At 37.3% G+C, this 15,428-nt stretch overlaps 1 protein-coding gene across 25 annotated transcripts in view; it reads left to right on the top strand.

Annotated features, from left to right (window-relative positions):
- The window catches only part of LMO7 (LIM domain 7), a 132,780-nt gene extending 117,796 nt beyond the window's left edge, over positions 1–14,984 (top strand). For 20 of the 25 annotated variants that reach the window (XM_038161291.1, XM_038161480.1, XM_038161649.1 and 17 more), the window contains 10 exons: positions 105–197; positions 1,541–1,911; positions 3,603–3,668; positions 3,994–4,059; positions 5,707–5,759; positions 7,299–7,518; positions 8,391–8,669; positions 10,003–10,111; positions 11,846–11,948; positions 12,443–12,489. In XM_038161291.1, the coding sequence (XP_038017219.1) occupies positions 105–197; positions 1,541–1,911; positions 3,603–3,668; positions 3,994–4,059; positions 5,707–5,759; positions 7,299–7,518; positions 8,391–8,669; positions 10,003–10,111; positions 11,846–11,948; positions 12,443–12,486 (1,404 nt within the window). In that variant the 3' untranslated portion in view covers positions 12,487–12,489. Of the gene's footprint in view, positions 1–104; positions 198–1,540; positions 1,912–3,602; positions 3,669–3,993; positions 4,060–5,706; positions 5,760–7,298; positions 7,519–8,390; positions 8,670–10,002; positions 10,112–11,845; positions 11,949–12,442; positions 12,490–14,239 lie in introns of those variants that run through there. The other 5 variants (XM_038161379.1, XM_038163088.1, XM_038163183.1 and 2 more) reach the window with 2 other exon arrangements.
- The last annotated feature ends 444 nt before the right edge of the window (positions 14,985–15,428 follow it).

Raw genomic sequence — 15,428 nt, forward strand, 5'->3', positions numbered from 1 at the left:
TTTGGTCTGTTAAAAAAACAAATTAAAATGTACACTGGAATTTAATGAAAGTTAAAAATACCATGTTTCTTATTTGCATGTTTAACTTCAATCTAACCTAACAGGAGAAATACCAACGAGAACAAGAGAAACTGAGGGAAGAATGGCTACGAGCTAAGCAAGAAGCAGAAAAAGAGAGCTCCAAGTATTTTGATGAGGTAGACTGTGAATAAAGCTTTACTGACTAGTTACATGAGGGCTTTTCCCCCCTTACTTATACTAGATTCATGAAAGCAGGCAAAATATTAGGGGTTTTTTTAATGTCATTTATCTTCTCATTTTGGAAAAGAAATTGTCCATGACTTGGTGGAAAGAGTTTGCAAAAATGAGATAGAAAGAGAAGGTGGGATGTATTGAGATATATTGAATTTATGTCTTTTCCTTATGAGCTGGTTAGGTAACTAACATGACAGATATGTTGGCAAAAAGTCACAGCATGTATTAATTATTTTGATCATAAAAGGAGACTCTTACTGTTTATTTACCACCTGATGCTACTTGTTGGAGTTCTGCTTCAATGTGTTATCAGGAAGCATGTTCATAAGTGTCTGGCTTGTTACTGGCAGACAGTTCATCTGATAAATTTACATACCAAATCAACTTTAGATTTCCAGTTATATATTTTAAAACTCTTAATGTGTGTAGTTTCTGTAGATGCTGACTTCTGTGGCTGTTGTTTATGGGAAGATGAACACATTTTTTTCTGAGTATGGGAACTGTCTGCGGTATTTCTTCTTTACTGCTAAGTGAGTGCTGCTTCAGACATCCAAACTAGATCAGTTGTGTTTACACAGTCATGAATGAGTAGACCATAATTTAAGGCTTAGAACTTCAATAAGAAATCTTTTTGATCTGTTGGAGGACTTAGTTGTACAAGAATATAAACCATTTTGTATTTTTTCTGTCATTAGAGATTTTGATGGACACATAAACATTTTTTTTTCCTGCAACTGAAGCATCTTTTGACCACTGAAAGGTCTTTTCTCATTTTTGAGTGAGAGGTCTAAGGCTTGACTTTGAAATGATAGAAGAATGGAAGAGAGTGGGAGATTCCTCCACATGAGGATTCATGTGAAATTCATCGGTCTGATATAGATTGCAGTGTATATCTTTGTGTATACACTCTTAAGTAGGTCTCAGGTTTCTAAGTCAAAACAGTAGGGAGGAAATGCTGGGTATCATGGAAGGGTTTGTTTTCCATGGGTATTTAAGTGGGGAAGGGATGGCTTGACATGTAAGTGATACTTTGGAAAGCAGAATGTTTCACATAGTTGTGGTGACACTGCCTGTGGCGCTTGCTAAGGCTGGTGTGTGGATTGAAATTCTTGAATTAGGAGAATGTGAAACCAAACTGTGCCCTGCATCTTGCACTGGAAGTGCTGGGGATGATTCTTATACATGCTTACCTTATAGAATAAATTACCTTTTCTGAGTGAGCTATCTGTTTCAAAAACGGATCCCTTCCCTAAAAAAAATGATTTTTTTTTTTTCTTTGCTACAGGAGCAGACTGTTCTGACCCTAAATACAACATCCATCACTTCTCAGGCTCCACCTGTGTCCAGCTGGAGAGCAAGCCCTGAAGGAAATGCTCCTGAGGAGCCAGAACGAGATGGGGAAAATGAGCTGGCAGCAAGCTCGCTGCATGAGGAAGAAGGAAGGAGGAGGCTTCAGGAGGAACGGAGGATCCAGGAAGAAGCAACCAGGCATTTTGAGCAAGAACAGGAACGCCAAGAGCTGGAGCTTGAGAGACAGCGTAAAGAGAGGGAGCAGCAGCGTGCTGAGGAGCAGAGGCGGCAGGCAGAGATGGAGGAGCAGAGGCGGCAGGCAGAAAAGCAGAGGGAGGTGTCAGTGGAGGTGCCTCAGTACCAAAGGTGTGCACTTGTTCTAGGATGTACTTTCTCTTCCTTCTGCAAATTCAAAGCTGTTTCTAATGGGGCTGTGTCTGTGCTGAATGTATAAGGATGTTCATGGGAGATTCATGCTGCAATCAATGGGTGCAAAATACCGTACAATAGTCTTTCCTTCCAGAGACAGAAGGATCAGGCATAATACAGTCCTTCCCTAAGAATCAAGTGCTATATTTCCCTACTTCAGCTATTTTTTTTCAATGGGATGTGTAAGTACAGTAATTACAGCCAAATGACAGATCTGAAGGACTTAATGAGAAAACTTTTGTTTTCTCATTAGAAAGAATTGTGCACAAGCCAGTGACTCAACTTGAGCGGTGGTGACTCAACATACAGGGCTTCCAGAAGAAATACCAAGTTAACACTTTTTCAACAAATGTGTGGCTGATTTATACAGATTTATCTCTCATTTTAATTCAACAGTGTAACAATAAAGCTTAATTGCAATTTAACTACTGGGTTAATTTGTCAATTAGAGATATGATGGTATATGAATGACCCCTTACTTGCTTACATATCATAGCCTGTTAGAAATATCCATTGCAGATACCTGCTCCTCTCATTACCTTCTTCAGCAGCTTGATTTAAAAAACAATCAAACAAACAAATAAATCCCCACGTGTTAGGTCTCCAGTTTGTGTTCTTGCCCAGAAGTTTTCAGACTACTGTTACAGGAGAGTAATCTGTCTGAAACCGATTAATCCAGTAACCTTTCATTATTTTGTCTCCATTTACTTTACTGCCTTGTGTATGACTTGTGGCTTCTCTTGAGGTTTTTCTGGTTTTCTTATGTAAGTAACTAGAGATGACTGAAGAGAACACATGGTATCAAGCTAAGTCTTAGGAGAAAGTAGTATGATTTTAAAAAGCTGCATATATTTGCAGAGGAGGTTGTAAGACCCAGAGTTACTTTAGTTTAATCTAAATGACTGCTGCTTGATATGCCTGCTGAGCAAAGCAGAGACACAATGCTACATCAGCTGAACAGGTTCTTCCTGGCAGCAGAGCCAGGATAACTTCACAATTTTAGCTTGTCCCAGTTGCAAGATGATAGGACTTTGTGTGGTAACTTATTAAGCTGCTGTAATACCTGCATATCTAAATCCCTGGTAAATTCTTTAGTCCACAGGGATTTCATTGCTCTGAGGTTCCTGCCAAAGGATGTGTTTTGCTAAACACAGGTGGTTTTGCTTAATAGTAAAGGAGCAAGTTCAGTGAAACTGGGCTTTAAAATATCTGGTGTTAAATATTTGCCATAGGATGATATCCAAAGATAAGACTTGAAATCTGAAATGTTATATAAACATCTGCAAAGGCATGATACTTGCTGCAAAGTACACTGAGGGAGGGGACAGTCAGCTAAAGAGTGTTGTCTGTGGAACTTAGTGAGTTTATAAACTGTACCTGTACATTCTTCTGCAATAAAAATGTAATTTTTAGAGAACTGCTGTGCTTTGACAAAATTTTACTCCTGTCTTTGAAATGGATGAGATAATCACTGTTGTATACTGAGGCTTGTAATTTTTGCAGCACCTTAGTCTTTGGGATTCTTTTAACACATCTGAACTTTCTCAGTTTTCTCTGGGGATACTTACTGTTTGCTCAAATTATGGAATTATTTTTTAATATGTATTTTATCTTTATTTTGCTTCTAGACATTACGAGCGCTATGAAGTATCTAAAACAATAGAGGATCGAGCTGGCCATCCTCTCATTGACAGGTAATAAGAAATTGAATCAATACATAGTTGAAACATCTTTAGCAATAACCATTCTGGCATGCTCATATTTCGTTTCCTTGTCACTTCCCAAAAATGTAATTTCAAGCAGTTTTTCTGACAACTTTTCTTTTTCTGCCTTCTTTTATCAGTTGTATTTCTGACTGCTAAATTTAGACTCCTTAGAACTTTTCTTGTTTGGGGGGTTGAATTTAAACTGGGTCTTTTTTCCTTAAGGATCTATTTTGAATATTTCCCTTAGGAGCTATTTATGTCTATGTGTGTATTTTTCTGTATGTGAACATAATGTTTCTTTTTTTTCCAATAGGCATTATGAGCGTTATGAAGTTTCTAAAACCATTGAGGAGCAGCCTGGCCAGTCATTTGCTGACAGGTATGTCCTATATTGAATCGCAACACCGACTGTAACATCACCATTTCTTTGTTAGAAAACTTATAAAATTCTAATAAACTTTAGTCACAGCAGCTAAATGGATACATTGGATTGCTGCTGTGTTTTGCAGTTTTTATGGCATGTTTTCATATTGAAAAAAAAAGCAGCCAGACTTTCACCAAATTATGTTGTAAGCAGCAGTTAGTCAGTGGAATTCTGTGGGGAGAAACAAAATTGTGAGGAGGTAAATATGTGGGTGGTACTAAACTTACGTGGCTGGAAAACAATTTCAGATCTCTTATTGTTGTGTCATAGCATGCTCTACAAACTAAGGTGCAGTCATCCCAATTTGGGTTATGCAACTTGAGAGAGTAAACAAGAAGGGAAGTGAGAGGCAGCAGCAGGATTATTTATCAAGGGGATGTTACTCCTGTAATTTACACAAGTTAATTTTAAGGTGCAATCTCTTCCTTTACAAATTAAGCTTTTGTTTTGCATTTCATCTCACAGTAGTTCTGAAAGGTGACTTCTGCAGTGTATTTGATCACTTCTAGTAGTTGAAGTGAGCATACCTCTCTTATATAAAAAGGAACTCCAAAAATTACAAGATACATTTAATGGATCTTTAACTAATGGAAGATCTAGATCTAACTTCATAAGGAGCATGCGCTAAATAGTTTCATCTTGAATATATGTGTGAGGAGGACACTGCTTTTTTCTTCACTACAGGCAGCTGAGAGTGTTGCATCTTCTTAAATAGATAATAAAACAGGTCCACACCATAGGACAGACAGTAAAAACTTAAGGAAGCAAGATGTGATATAGTTTATGCTTCATTTATCTCCTCATAAAGGACAAGATTCTTAAAAAATGTGGCTATGCAGCCAATGCTGTATGTGTAAAAACATTAATGTAGCAGCTTTGAGTTAGGACCAAGCAAAGGATTTATTTTTAAATCCTTTCTTTATAAGTTATTTTAAACTAAAATTTGGCTATACTACATGAGACTAATACTACAGCAGAGGTGTTGCTGAAGCTTTTGCTCTGTACTGTCAGAAAACCAACTTTTTGGATTGATCTTCTTGTATATGGCCTTTGTTGAGTGCCATTTCTTGGGTAAAACTCATTAAAAATTATGCTGTTAGGTATAATCAGCGAACAGTAAATTTTTCCGAAAACAATCTGCATGCAGGGTTTTGAGAAGGTGTTTTGCTTACAGTGTCGTAACAGTGCTGAAGTATGATTTCAGTTTCTCATTGAGCCAAAAAAATTGTAAATCTGCTCTGAAAGTTCTCACTTCTTTGTCTGACTGTAGTCTTCACAAAGCTTCCACAGGGAAGGATTTAGTTTTTACATGTTTTTTTTGAAACATGTACAATGATCAGCTCTTTAAACCTGAAGCATTGACAACTTTACAAAATTTTAACTATTAATTGATGGTTATCTATTGAGATCTAAATATTGACTTGTTTCCCCTTAGTATCCTCTTGGTCTTTAGTTGTTTTTTTGCCTCTTGTTTTAAGTATAGCATAAATGGTTGATGGGAGGGATGGTGAAAAAAAGAGGACTGGTTCTATCATCTGCAATGATAAGAGCTTTATCTGTAATGAGGTCTTGTAATTAAGACAGATGTTTTTATATCCTTAGGAATAAGTCAAAGTCAACTACAGAACTGAATGAATTCAACACAATCAGAAATGGTAAGTAATGTATAATTTCCTTTACATGTAATTATTTTTGGTAGGGAGGGAGGAAAAAAAAGTGTACATATAGTCATCCTAAAAAAATAATTTTTAGAGTGCTTTTTGATAGCTGCATTGTGAATTCATACTATGCCCCAATTTAATGAGCTTTCAACAGCAAGAGGAAAATCATACAGTCAACATAAAACTTGAGGACAAATATGATTAACTACCCTTTTGAAGACAGTGATTACAAATGGCTCTTAGATGCCTAAATTTTAACGTGAGATTTTTACATGAGATAAAATCAATCATGCAGTTGTAGCATTGAAGATATGTGTAGTTTTGATGCATTGACTCTGTCAACAACAAAAAAAAAGCCGCACATGCCAAGATGATGAATGTATTTAATACAACTTTTTGTCTTCTTAATTTCAGTTAGTGTAGTAATAACAGAGCAAGAAGTCAGCTCTTGATATGTCACAATGGCTTGTGCCCTGGACTCCAGTTCAGTTATATGACTTTGGTTATATTGGAAGAATTCTGTGCAAAGCAAACAAACCAATTTTATAAATATGTTGGAGTCAAAAATGCCTGCAGGCTACTTTTGTGTCTAAAACACAGTTAAAAAAGTAATCACAAGTAATGAAAGAAAAGTAGATGTATTGGGGATATATTGCAGATTAAAAATGTTGCTTTCATACATTAAAGCACTATCATTGAAACTAAAGAGAAAGTAAACTTCCACAGTATTTTACAATGATAATCTACACCAATAAATCCAAGAGCAAATCTACAGTCAGAGCAGCATTTAAAAGGATTGAAATTTCAATTGAATGACTTATTGCTGAGTAATTTTCTTAGTTGTTTTTACTATAAAGAATACGTACTGGATCTAGGAAATAAAAATGTGTTGCCTTCTGATATGTCAACACCTACTGGAGAAAGATTGCTTATTTGTTTCCCCTTAAAATTTTTCAAAGACCATCTATACCATAAATTTCATTTCAACTCAGTAGTTAAGACATAATCCAAATAACTGAAAGATTTCCCTCTCCCCTTTGTATTTATATAAAGCAATATAAAGCAGTGTGTTTAGTGCCTTGAAGAAAGAAAGAAAGAAATTCTTGTAAACAGAGACAACTTACAGAAGAAAAGAACATGAACTCTTAAAGAGAAAGAATGTACCCCATTATTTAACTATGCATTTTACACATGGTTTGTATTGCAGGAAGAGTGCAAATCATGGCTCTAAAATACCCTTTTAAAAAGAGGGGGATGTACACACAAATGTCTATGCTTATACACTTAGGAAGTGAAGGAGAATGTATTTAAATTAAGCATTGTGTAAAAGCCTGCATTAATGGAAATACAAACAAAAAAAATTCAGTAATGCTGTATTGGTAAGTTTTACTCAGCTGTAAAAGGGAACTGGAATAACTTTGAATGGAGTGATGAACAATAGCTCTTGGAATTATACCCAGACTGCTGACAGGATTATAACTGCTTCTGTGCTCTGAGGTGTTTGGCTGATGTTTGCACGTGTTGCCTGCACAGGTACCCAAAGCAAGTATTCAGAGAGGTCCTGGAACATGGGTGAGTCACAGAAGAAGTCTCAGAAGGAGCAAAACCTGTCTGCAGCAGAGTTGGAGAGACAGCAAATCCTTCAGGAAATGAGAAAGAAAACATCTCTACACACGGACAGCAGCTGGATTAGGCAGCGCAGTGCCAGTATACATAAGGAGCCAGTTAGTCTGTACAGCAGTAGTATGAGGAGGTAGGAATTGCATTAAAAGTTACCTCTGTCTCTCACCATACATTTTTCTTTGGTTGTTCTGTACTACAGAGAATAGAAACAAATTGAGTCTGTGAAATGCCATAAGGTGGACAGCATAGCAGCACAGATAGAAGAAGGTAGCTATATTACAGCTGGGATTGAATGTTTTTTTTTGCAAGTAAGGAATTTGGATGTGACCTGTAAATAACTCAGCTGCTTATTTCTTGGTTGATATAGCAGCAGTGGAAATCAGTGGTGTGCCGTGTTATTGACGGATGCATTTAAGAATTTCAGCATGGCAACCTGTTTTGGAAATGAATTATTGTGGTGAAGAAGTATACCTTTTTCAACACAGAAATATGTCATAAAGTTTGCATAGTTTATTTTTGCTTTATTTAATGGATGAATGTTGGATTTGTCACTTAGGAAACAGCCGAGTTATCAGTCAGGAGAGTGTTTGATTACTGGGCCAACACCTTGTACCTGGGTGATGCTATCCAGTCTGGGTGGATTGTTATTTTCGATCTGGTATCCCTTGGAGAAAACATAAACAAAGCTGGTATCTGAGGTCTATTTCTGCTCTGTGGATTTTGATATAGTTCACCCTGATAAGGCTGCAGTGAAGTGTTTTGCTTTTGCCTCGCCTGTTTTTTACCATGAGAACTATGCTTGGACACAAAAGATAATTTGCTACTCATACATTTTAAATCTGTGCATGGAGAATATTGCTCAGGGTGGTCAAACAACATATTAATCCCAGAAAATATTAAAAATGCGAGATTAATGACTTTCTCTTAAAAAAGTCAGGATATAGCTGTGTTGCTCCATCCATACTGCTGTTTACATTTGAGGTGCTTGTATCTCTGTTACAGAGGAGAGTCTTTGGACAATCTTGATTCTTCAGGAATGAGGTCATGGAGGCACCACTCATGGCTGAACCAGTCTGCATCCTCTTCATCTCTATCTTCTAGTCAAGATTTTAGTCGCCCGGTGTCCACTTCAAACCGAGCCTACATGTGCACTCCTTCCTCCAGCAAAGCACCTCCTGCACCTCCTGCCACCTCAGCAAGAGCCCCCTCCACGTCCCAGACAGCTCCCCGGGCTCAGTCTCCCCTCTCTTCTTCCCAGTCAGGGTCCCAGACACGCAGCAGGTGAGTGGGTGCCCTTTTTCTGGGAAGATAAAAATGTTGGACAGCACTAAAGGGAAGACTTTGTGTATTTGCTGGACTTACAGCAGTATTCTTGCCCATAAGATTGATTAACAAGCACCTGGAGTTTTCTAGCTGGAGGGTACAGTGGAAGTATGGGCTGGTATTACCTTCCTGCTCCAGTCACTCAGAAAATTCCCCAGGTTTGTCATCACTGCTTGACATTGGTTAAAAAAACAAAGAAGCTTGAATAATCAATCTGCAGTCTCTGAGCTGTGGGTTGGTTACCAAAGTGATTAGCAAAAGCCTATTCCAGATGGCATTTCTGACATTTATTTTCCTTGGTTTGTTTTAACAAAAGATTCCTGAAACCCACGCTTTATGACCCTCATCGTGGTCTCTCCTCCTCACTTCCTGGCATGTGGTCAATATCATCTTGAGGAGCTCTCAGGAATGCTCATAACCCGTGACCCTGGAGAATTACAGAGTAGGATGTTGATTTTAATCTAGGAGGAGAAAGCAAGAATTGCAACATATTTGGAAACAAAAATGGAATTCAACTGTGGTAGGGTAGATAACTCGGCTGTTTTATGTACTTAAAACATTTTAAAAATACCTTGGGATAGTACTCCAGAGAATCATCCCACACAGAATTACATGTGTTATAAATAACAACAGTGAACACTACTTCACTAGCTCTTACACTCTCAGGCACTTAGTCATAAATTGACCCCATTTTTTTAAGCTGGTCTTTGATGTTCTTTATGATGTAAGAAAATTACCTTCTTAACTATATTTGCTTATTTGTTCTCACTTCCATTTGCTAACACCTTGGTAGATCGATGGAAACTGACCTTCATATGGTTTATGTTCAAAGAGTTAACATAATAATTTATGTCCAGGACTAGCCTTCTTTTATCTAACAAGGTGCAGATGGTGGAACTTGGACGGGGTGCTTGCTAAAACTTAGCCTTCTGGATAGTTCCCCACAACTAAGAAGGCAGGAACACAAAACCTTTGTTCTTACTCTCCAAACTTAACAGTACACTTTTTTTTTGTAGAAGGTATTTTATACAATGAAATATGTGCCAAGAATGTCACAGAATTTCTTAACTTGTTCCTATGTAAATTTGATGTAAATTATGACACTTCAGCTTTCCATGGCTTTCAGATCTACTCTAAATAATATCAATTTTAAGTTTACTTTCCCCAAGCAGCCTAATAGTCCAGTTTTTACCCATGTGTTTTTTTATTTTTAATCTCAGAAATTATTTGATAACTCTTCTTTGTCTTTTAAACATTTTCAAGCTTTTAAGGTTTTTCATTCTATATTTAGGTCAGTCAGTGGGAAGAAAATCTGTTCATACTGTAATAACATTCTGGGCAAAGGAGCAGCCATGATCATTGAGTCTCTTGGTCTTTGTTATCATTTACATTGCTTTAAGGTGAGAGCTGGGAGTCACATCGTGAAGGAACTGGAACTAATCAGGAGCACGCATGGCTACTCAGTGTTATGCTCACAGGGGTTCTTACTAATCATCTGCTTTGCCTTCTACTCTTGACAGCGTGGTGCATGCATATTTCCATGAGGCAGTCCCATTTACAGGCATTTAGCACTCAACTCTAGAAGTGTTTCCTAAATTCCAGAGTTAACAAGTAGGACTTTGAAAAGCAAGATGAGCACATGGACTGTGAGATCAAAGATTTCCTTCTTTGAATAGGTGGCAAAATATCGAAAAATGCTGAACCACTTCTCCCAGAGAAAGCAGCTCCTCTGGAAAAAGAAAACAAAAAAATTCAGCCTGGACCCTGGCAATTAAATAATTTAAGATGACCCTGCCTCTCTAAGCTAACTTTAGCAGACAGTGTTCGTGTGGTGTTTTACAAGTAAAGGCATGTTGGAAGAGTTCAAAGTAGCAGGATAAAACCCAGAAAAAAAAGCAAAAGGTGTCTTTAATGCTATTCAGACCTAGTCACCAACTAAGTGTACTTAGCTCATGCCTAGCACTGAGACCTAGACCTACTTACAAGATTTCCCATCAGCTTGGGCATTTGCAGAGCTGAAATAATAAATATTTGCCTGCAAACAACAGGAAAGCAGTCCCATTCCCCTGCCCTCAGACTAGATGTGGAATTAGACTATGACTTGGAGGTGCTGTTGGACCCTTCATCTTCCCTGACTTCAAGAAAGAGATTTCTGTGTGTAGCTCACAACACTTGTCTTCTGTGCCCAGCTCAAGTGCATCACCTGGAGTATTACTAGGGATTGACTCCAAGCTCTTCCTGGTTCTGCCTCCCTGAGCAGGAGAGACAAGACTAATCCATAGTGATCAACCACCATTCCCTTTTCTGCAGGACATGTATTCTGTGTGAGACCATCCACCTGTAGCTCATAACCTACATAAGAAAATGCCAAGTTTCTGTTTTTCAAATTTCTAAAAATTAATGAGCTGTTGAAAAGACTGCCATCCAAAAGATTCATTACTTGGTTAAGCAGGGAAACTATCTGTCCTTCATAAATTCAGTAAGGGGAGTATTATGTTTTGCATTGCATTCCTTCCAGATGTGGTCTATATTCACAGCAAGCACATGCTTAGCTACCATAGCTAAATAGTTTAGTGTTAGCATGGCAGTGGTCAAGCCCCTTATGTGTTTATGCAAGAAAAATTAAATCAGCCCCATCTCTCTACATCAGAACTTGTTTTGATGATGTAAACCCAGGAAACTGGGAGTGTCTGAGTATTTTCTGCTTTGAGTGCCAAGGGACTGAGGACACCAGCAGCATGTAGTGCCACATGGAAATCTGCAAGTAGCACACCCAGGTGTTCTGTGCCAAAATTCCTGTTGCCATCTAGAGAACAAATTTTTTTTTGGTGCCAAACCAGTTTTAGTTTTCAGAGAAACCAAAGTTCAAATTAGATTTAATGACCTAATCTCTAAAACCCGTCTGCTTTATGTTTGCTTACTTGGTGTAGCTCTGCTCTTCATTGTCAGTCGTCGCCTTAAAATACCTCCTCAGGGCTGGTTGCATTTTGATCTACTAATTGTTGTACATTTGCTTCTAGTGATTGTGGGGTTATGGTTCAGGCTATGTTGAGCTTAATCTCAGCTGCTTTTGAACAGCATTTTTGTTTCTTAGTATTTTGGAAGAAGTTGCTAATTATTCATGTGTGATACAGTGTGTTGCCTGTGGATGCGACCTTGGTGGATCCCGCTCTGGAGCTGAAGTCAGGATCCGAAACAACAAACTCTTCTGCAACGACTGCTATATCAGATTTAAAAGTAAGGCAATCCAGCTGCAGTGTGCATGACTGTAGTTCTTCTCTGTGCTGTACAACCTCAAGTGTTTGCACAGCTGAGCCACTTAATAGCTATCGTGTTTAGCTTTAAATTAGCAAATAAGTTCAGCAAGGTTTGATTGCCAGTTTCTGTCTTTTGTAGGGTAGTCATTCCTAACTTCTAATTCACTGGTTTACCAACTTGTTACACAGTTTCAAGCCGACAGCATGGTATAGTCATCTTCCTTCCTTTATAGATCTGAGAAAGTGGTGTCAAGGAACTTTCAGGTGCTAAACAGGCTTGTCGATAACAGAGAAGCCTTTTTCAAAAAGTGTCTACATTTTCTTAAAAAGTAAGCTGAAATATGTATTTAATTCAGTCCTAATACATACCTGGAAAGCAATTAGTTTATCTTGTGCAGATGGCGCAAATGCTGGTTTCTTTTTGTGATGCTATTATTATTGGAATTATAGGTCTGTAATTGGTTATTCATTTAGGTACAAGTTCAGGAGGAATTGATTTACTTACAGATCTTAATTAAAAGGTGCAGTATAATTTTTTTCCTTTTTATGGTTTGCAGAATTCTGATTTACTGGAGCATGATGTTAAGGCTTTGTGTAGTGGTATTTAGGTCTTTTTTCCTGCTGTCATAGATGATGGTAGACAACTTCCTAATTTTGATAAGTGTCAGGAGTTTTATACGGCTGTTTTTTAATGTAGCAAATGTAGAATTCTATAGGATGATAAAAATCAGGGAAATAATTTCTGAATTACTTCCTGAGGAAAATGTCCGTGTTTCTTTATGAGCCTGGCACATTTTTCTCATGGTGGATTAGAAGGCAGTGAAGGGAACAGGATTTTTATGCTACAGTGTTTGAGCAGGAACTGGGCAGCTGCTGGCTGTGAAACCTAGCTCAGGAAAGGAGAAGCTCTGCATCTGATGCTGTTGCTGTTTGCAGGCTCTTTTTGACTTCCATGAAGAGAAGTCACAGAAATGATGATGTGGTACCCGAGCTAAAACCAGAAAGTGCAACACCTCGTGAGGGTAATAGCGCATTCACAGAGGCTAATGTGATCAGTGGAAGGAGGAAGAGAATCACTTCCTTCCATCTGGAGGTGATCCAGGGCACTGGGTCATACCATATCTAATTAAAAGTTTGGAGAATGTATCTCCTTGTTGATGACAAGACTACACTGGAGTGACTGTGTTCCTACTTGAAGCACCCAAATGTGTGAGAGATTCCCTCTGGAGCTTGCTTGCATTATTATTTTCTCTGTCTTTTCTTTTGGGGGGAAATATTGCTGGATGAGTTGGATAAGTAATTTTATTATGGATGAATTTCTATTTAGTCTCTCTTTGACATTACAGCCCATAAAGTCACAGCAGTGCCTTTCAGAAGCAGAGCTGATCTGTGAGGAAACGTTTCTATTCCCTTCCCTTCAGACTGCATCTACTTGGGCCAGTGGGCACCTCAAAACATAATTCTATGAGATACAAGTAAAATCAGGAGTTGTAAGAACTTGTAGGTACAGAACATAGTATTCAAATTAGTGATTAGTAATTGAAATCAGCTATTTGAATAATACAAAACCCAGCTATGCAATTACTATAGTGAAAATGTACTGGCAGCACAGCACTGGCCTGTGATGTGAATTCCTGTTCTTTGCAGTTGGCATTTGACATCAACCTGGCTAATTATTTGTTAGTTTGGAATGTGAGCATGTTGGCTAAAAGGTTTGATAAACTGTAGGGTTATTAATAATCACTTTGCAATTTTATGTAATTTTATGTGATATTTTTGTGTTAATTCTGTGGTTTAAACTTGGAACGTTCTAGTGAAACACCACTGTATTGGCAGATACCTACAAAGGTATGCAGAGAGGATAAAAAAGTTCTTTATCTTGTTACAGTAATTTAGCAAATTTTAATTTCGTTATTGAAGGGTAAATTTAGAGAAACTATCACTCTGTGCTAATACTAAAAATAAATTAATTAAATTAAAAATAATTCTTAACAATTTGGTAAGGTGCATGTTCTGTGGCATATGACTTGGCCTGAAATACTTGCAGTGCTATAATTGGATTCAACTCAAATTTGTATTGTTCATTAAATTTAGGTTGCTTGATTCAGAATGTATACATGAATGTGTTACCATTTTCACTAAGTATTTGAAACTTTAAAATGTTTTTTGACTATTAAGTGACTATTTTACACTTTAAAATGTTACTTGTTGTCACAAAGATTCTTCAGTAACTAGACTTTACTTACAGTTTCTTTTGTCTCTCCCTAACAGCTGGACAACCAACCTCCATGTGAAGCAAATGAAGATATGAAATCACTGTTGCAGATACAAGAAGAGGTGATTGCTGCTGATGTAGATCTATAAATATATATATTGTGTGTATGTGTGGTTTTTTTCTAAGAGTAACTCTTGCTTGTCTAGTCTTCATAGCAATACCTTGTATTCTTCATGTAACTATTTTTATTTATAAGAAAGTAATTGCAGTAAGGAAATAGCTGGGAAAAATGCTTTCACATTCTCAGCTTCAAGTCCCGAGAGCTCAAGAGAGAATAAGTATATTTTCAGTAATAACTTCAAAATATTTTTGAGGCTTATAATCAACTAGTTGACTTTCCAATGGTATATGAAGAGGGTATTTTGTTTCTAAGCTCTTGAAATGAGCATTAGAGAAATAGCTAATATAAATATATATTTGCAATTGCTGTCTTTATTTTTGACATATACTGAAAGTGAATTCTCTAGGTTAATATGAAGCTGCATTTAAATGCACACAAATGTGTTTGCTTTCCATATGCTGGTTTCTAAAATTATGTGCTTTTTTGAAACCTAAATACAAAGAATAATCTCAGAATTTGCTCAGTGGTGTTGGCATAATATTCTGTGGAATCCATTTGAGAGAGAGAGTTTTCTTTTCCTGTTTGGAAATGTAACTATCACTCTTTCCTCTGCAAACTGAGTGGAGAATGGTTGTTGAATTACCATATATTTGTAAATAAAAAATCGGATGTTGCATTTATTAGAAGTTTTTGTCCTTTCTGTTCAGCTACACATGTCTAAGGTATTGTGGGGAAATATAAAATTGTTTGATTTCCATCTTGGGAAAAATATTTGTTCTGACAGGATTAAGTTGTTCACATAAATATATACAAGAAAAATAGTTCTTCCTTTTCTCTCTTCCTTTGTAGTCAATGTCAAAGTCTGTGTACAGCTTTTTCATCAAGTTCCTCATGCTCTTTCCCTTGAGTATTCAGTACCAGTGGTGAGACCATATGCCCATCCCTGAAAAAAAATTGAAAGAGGTGAATGTTCCTCAAAATTTTTCTGCTGTTGTTAGAAATGAAGTGCCAAAAATATTTGTGGGTTAGATTCTGCTGCTCTTGAGAACACAAGAGCACTGTGTCTCAATGGCGGCTTACAAATTGTTCTGGTCAGTGGCTTCTCCAAATCCTTTTGTGCCTGG

Source organism: Motacilla alba, chromosome 1, assembly GCF_015832195.1.
Source record: "Motacilla alba alba isolate MOTALB_02 chromosome 1, Motacilla_alba_V1.0_pri, whole genome shotgun sequence".
In the NCBI taxonomy this organism is placed as follows: Eukaryota; Metazoa; Chordata; class Aves; order Passeriformes; family Motacillidae; genus Motacilla; species Motacilla alba.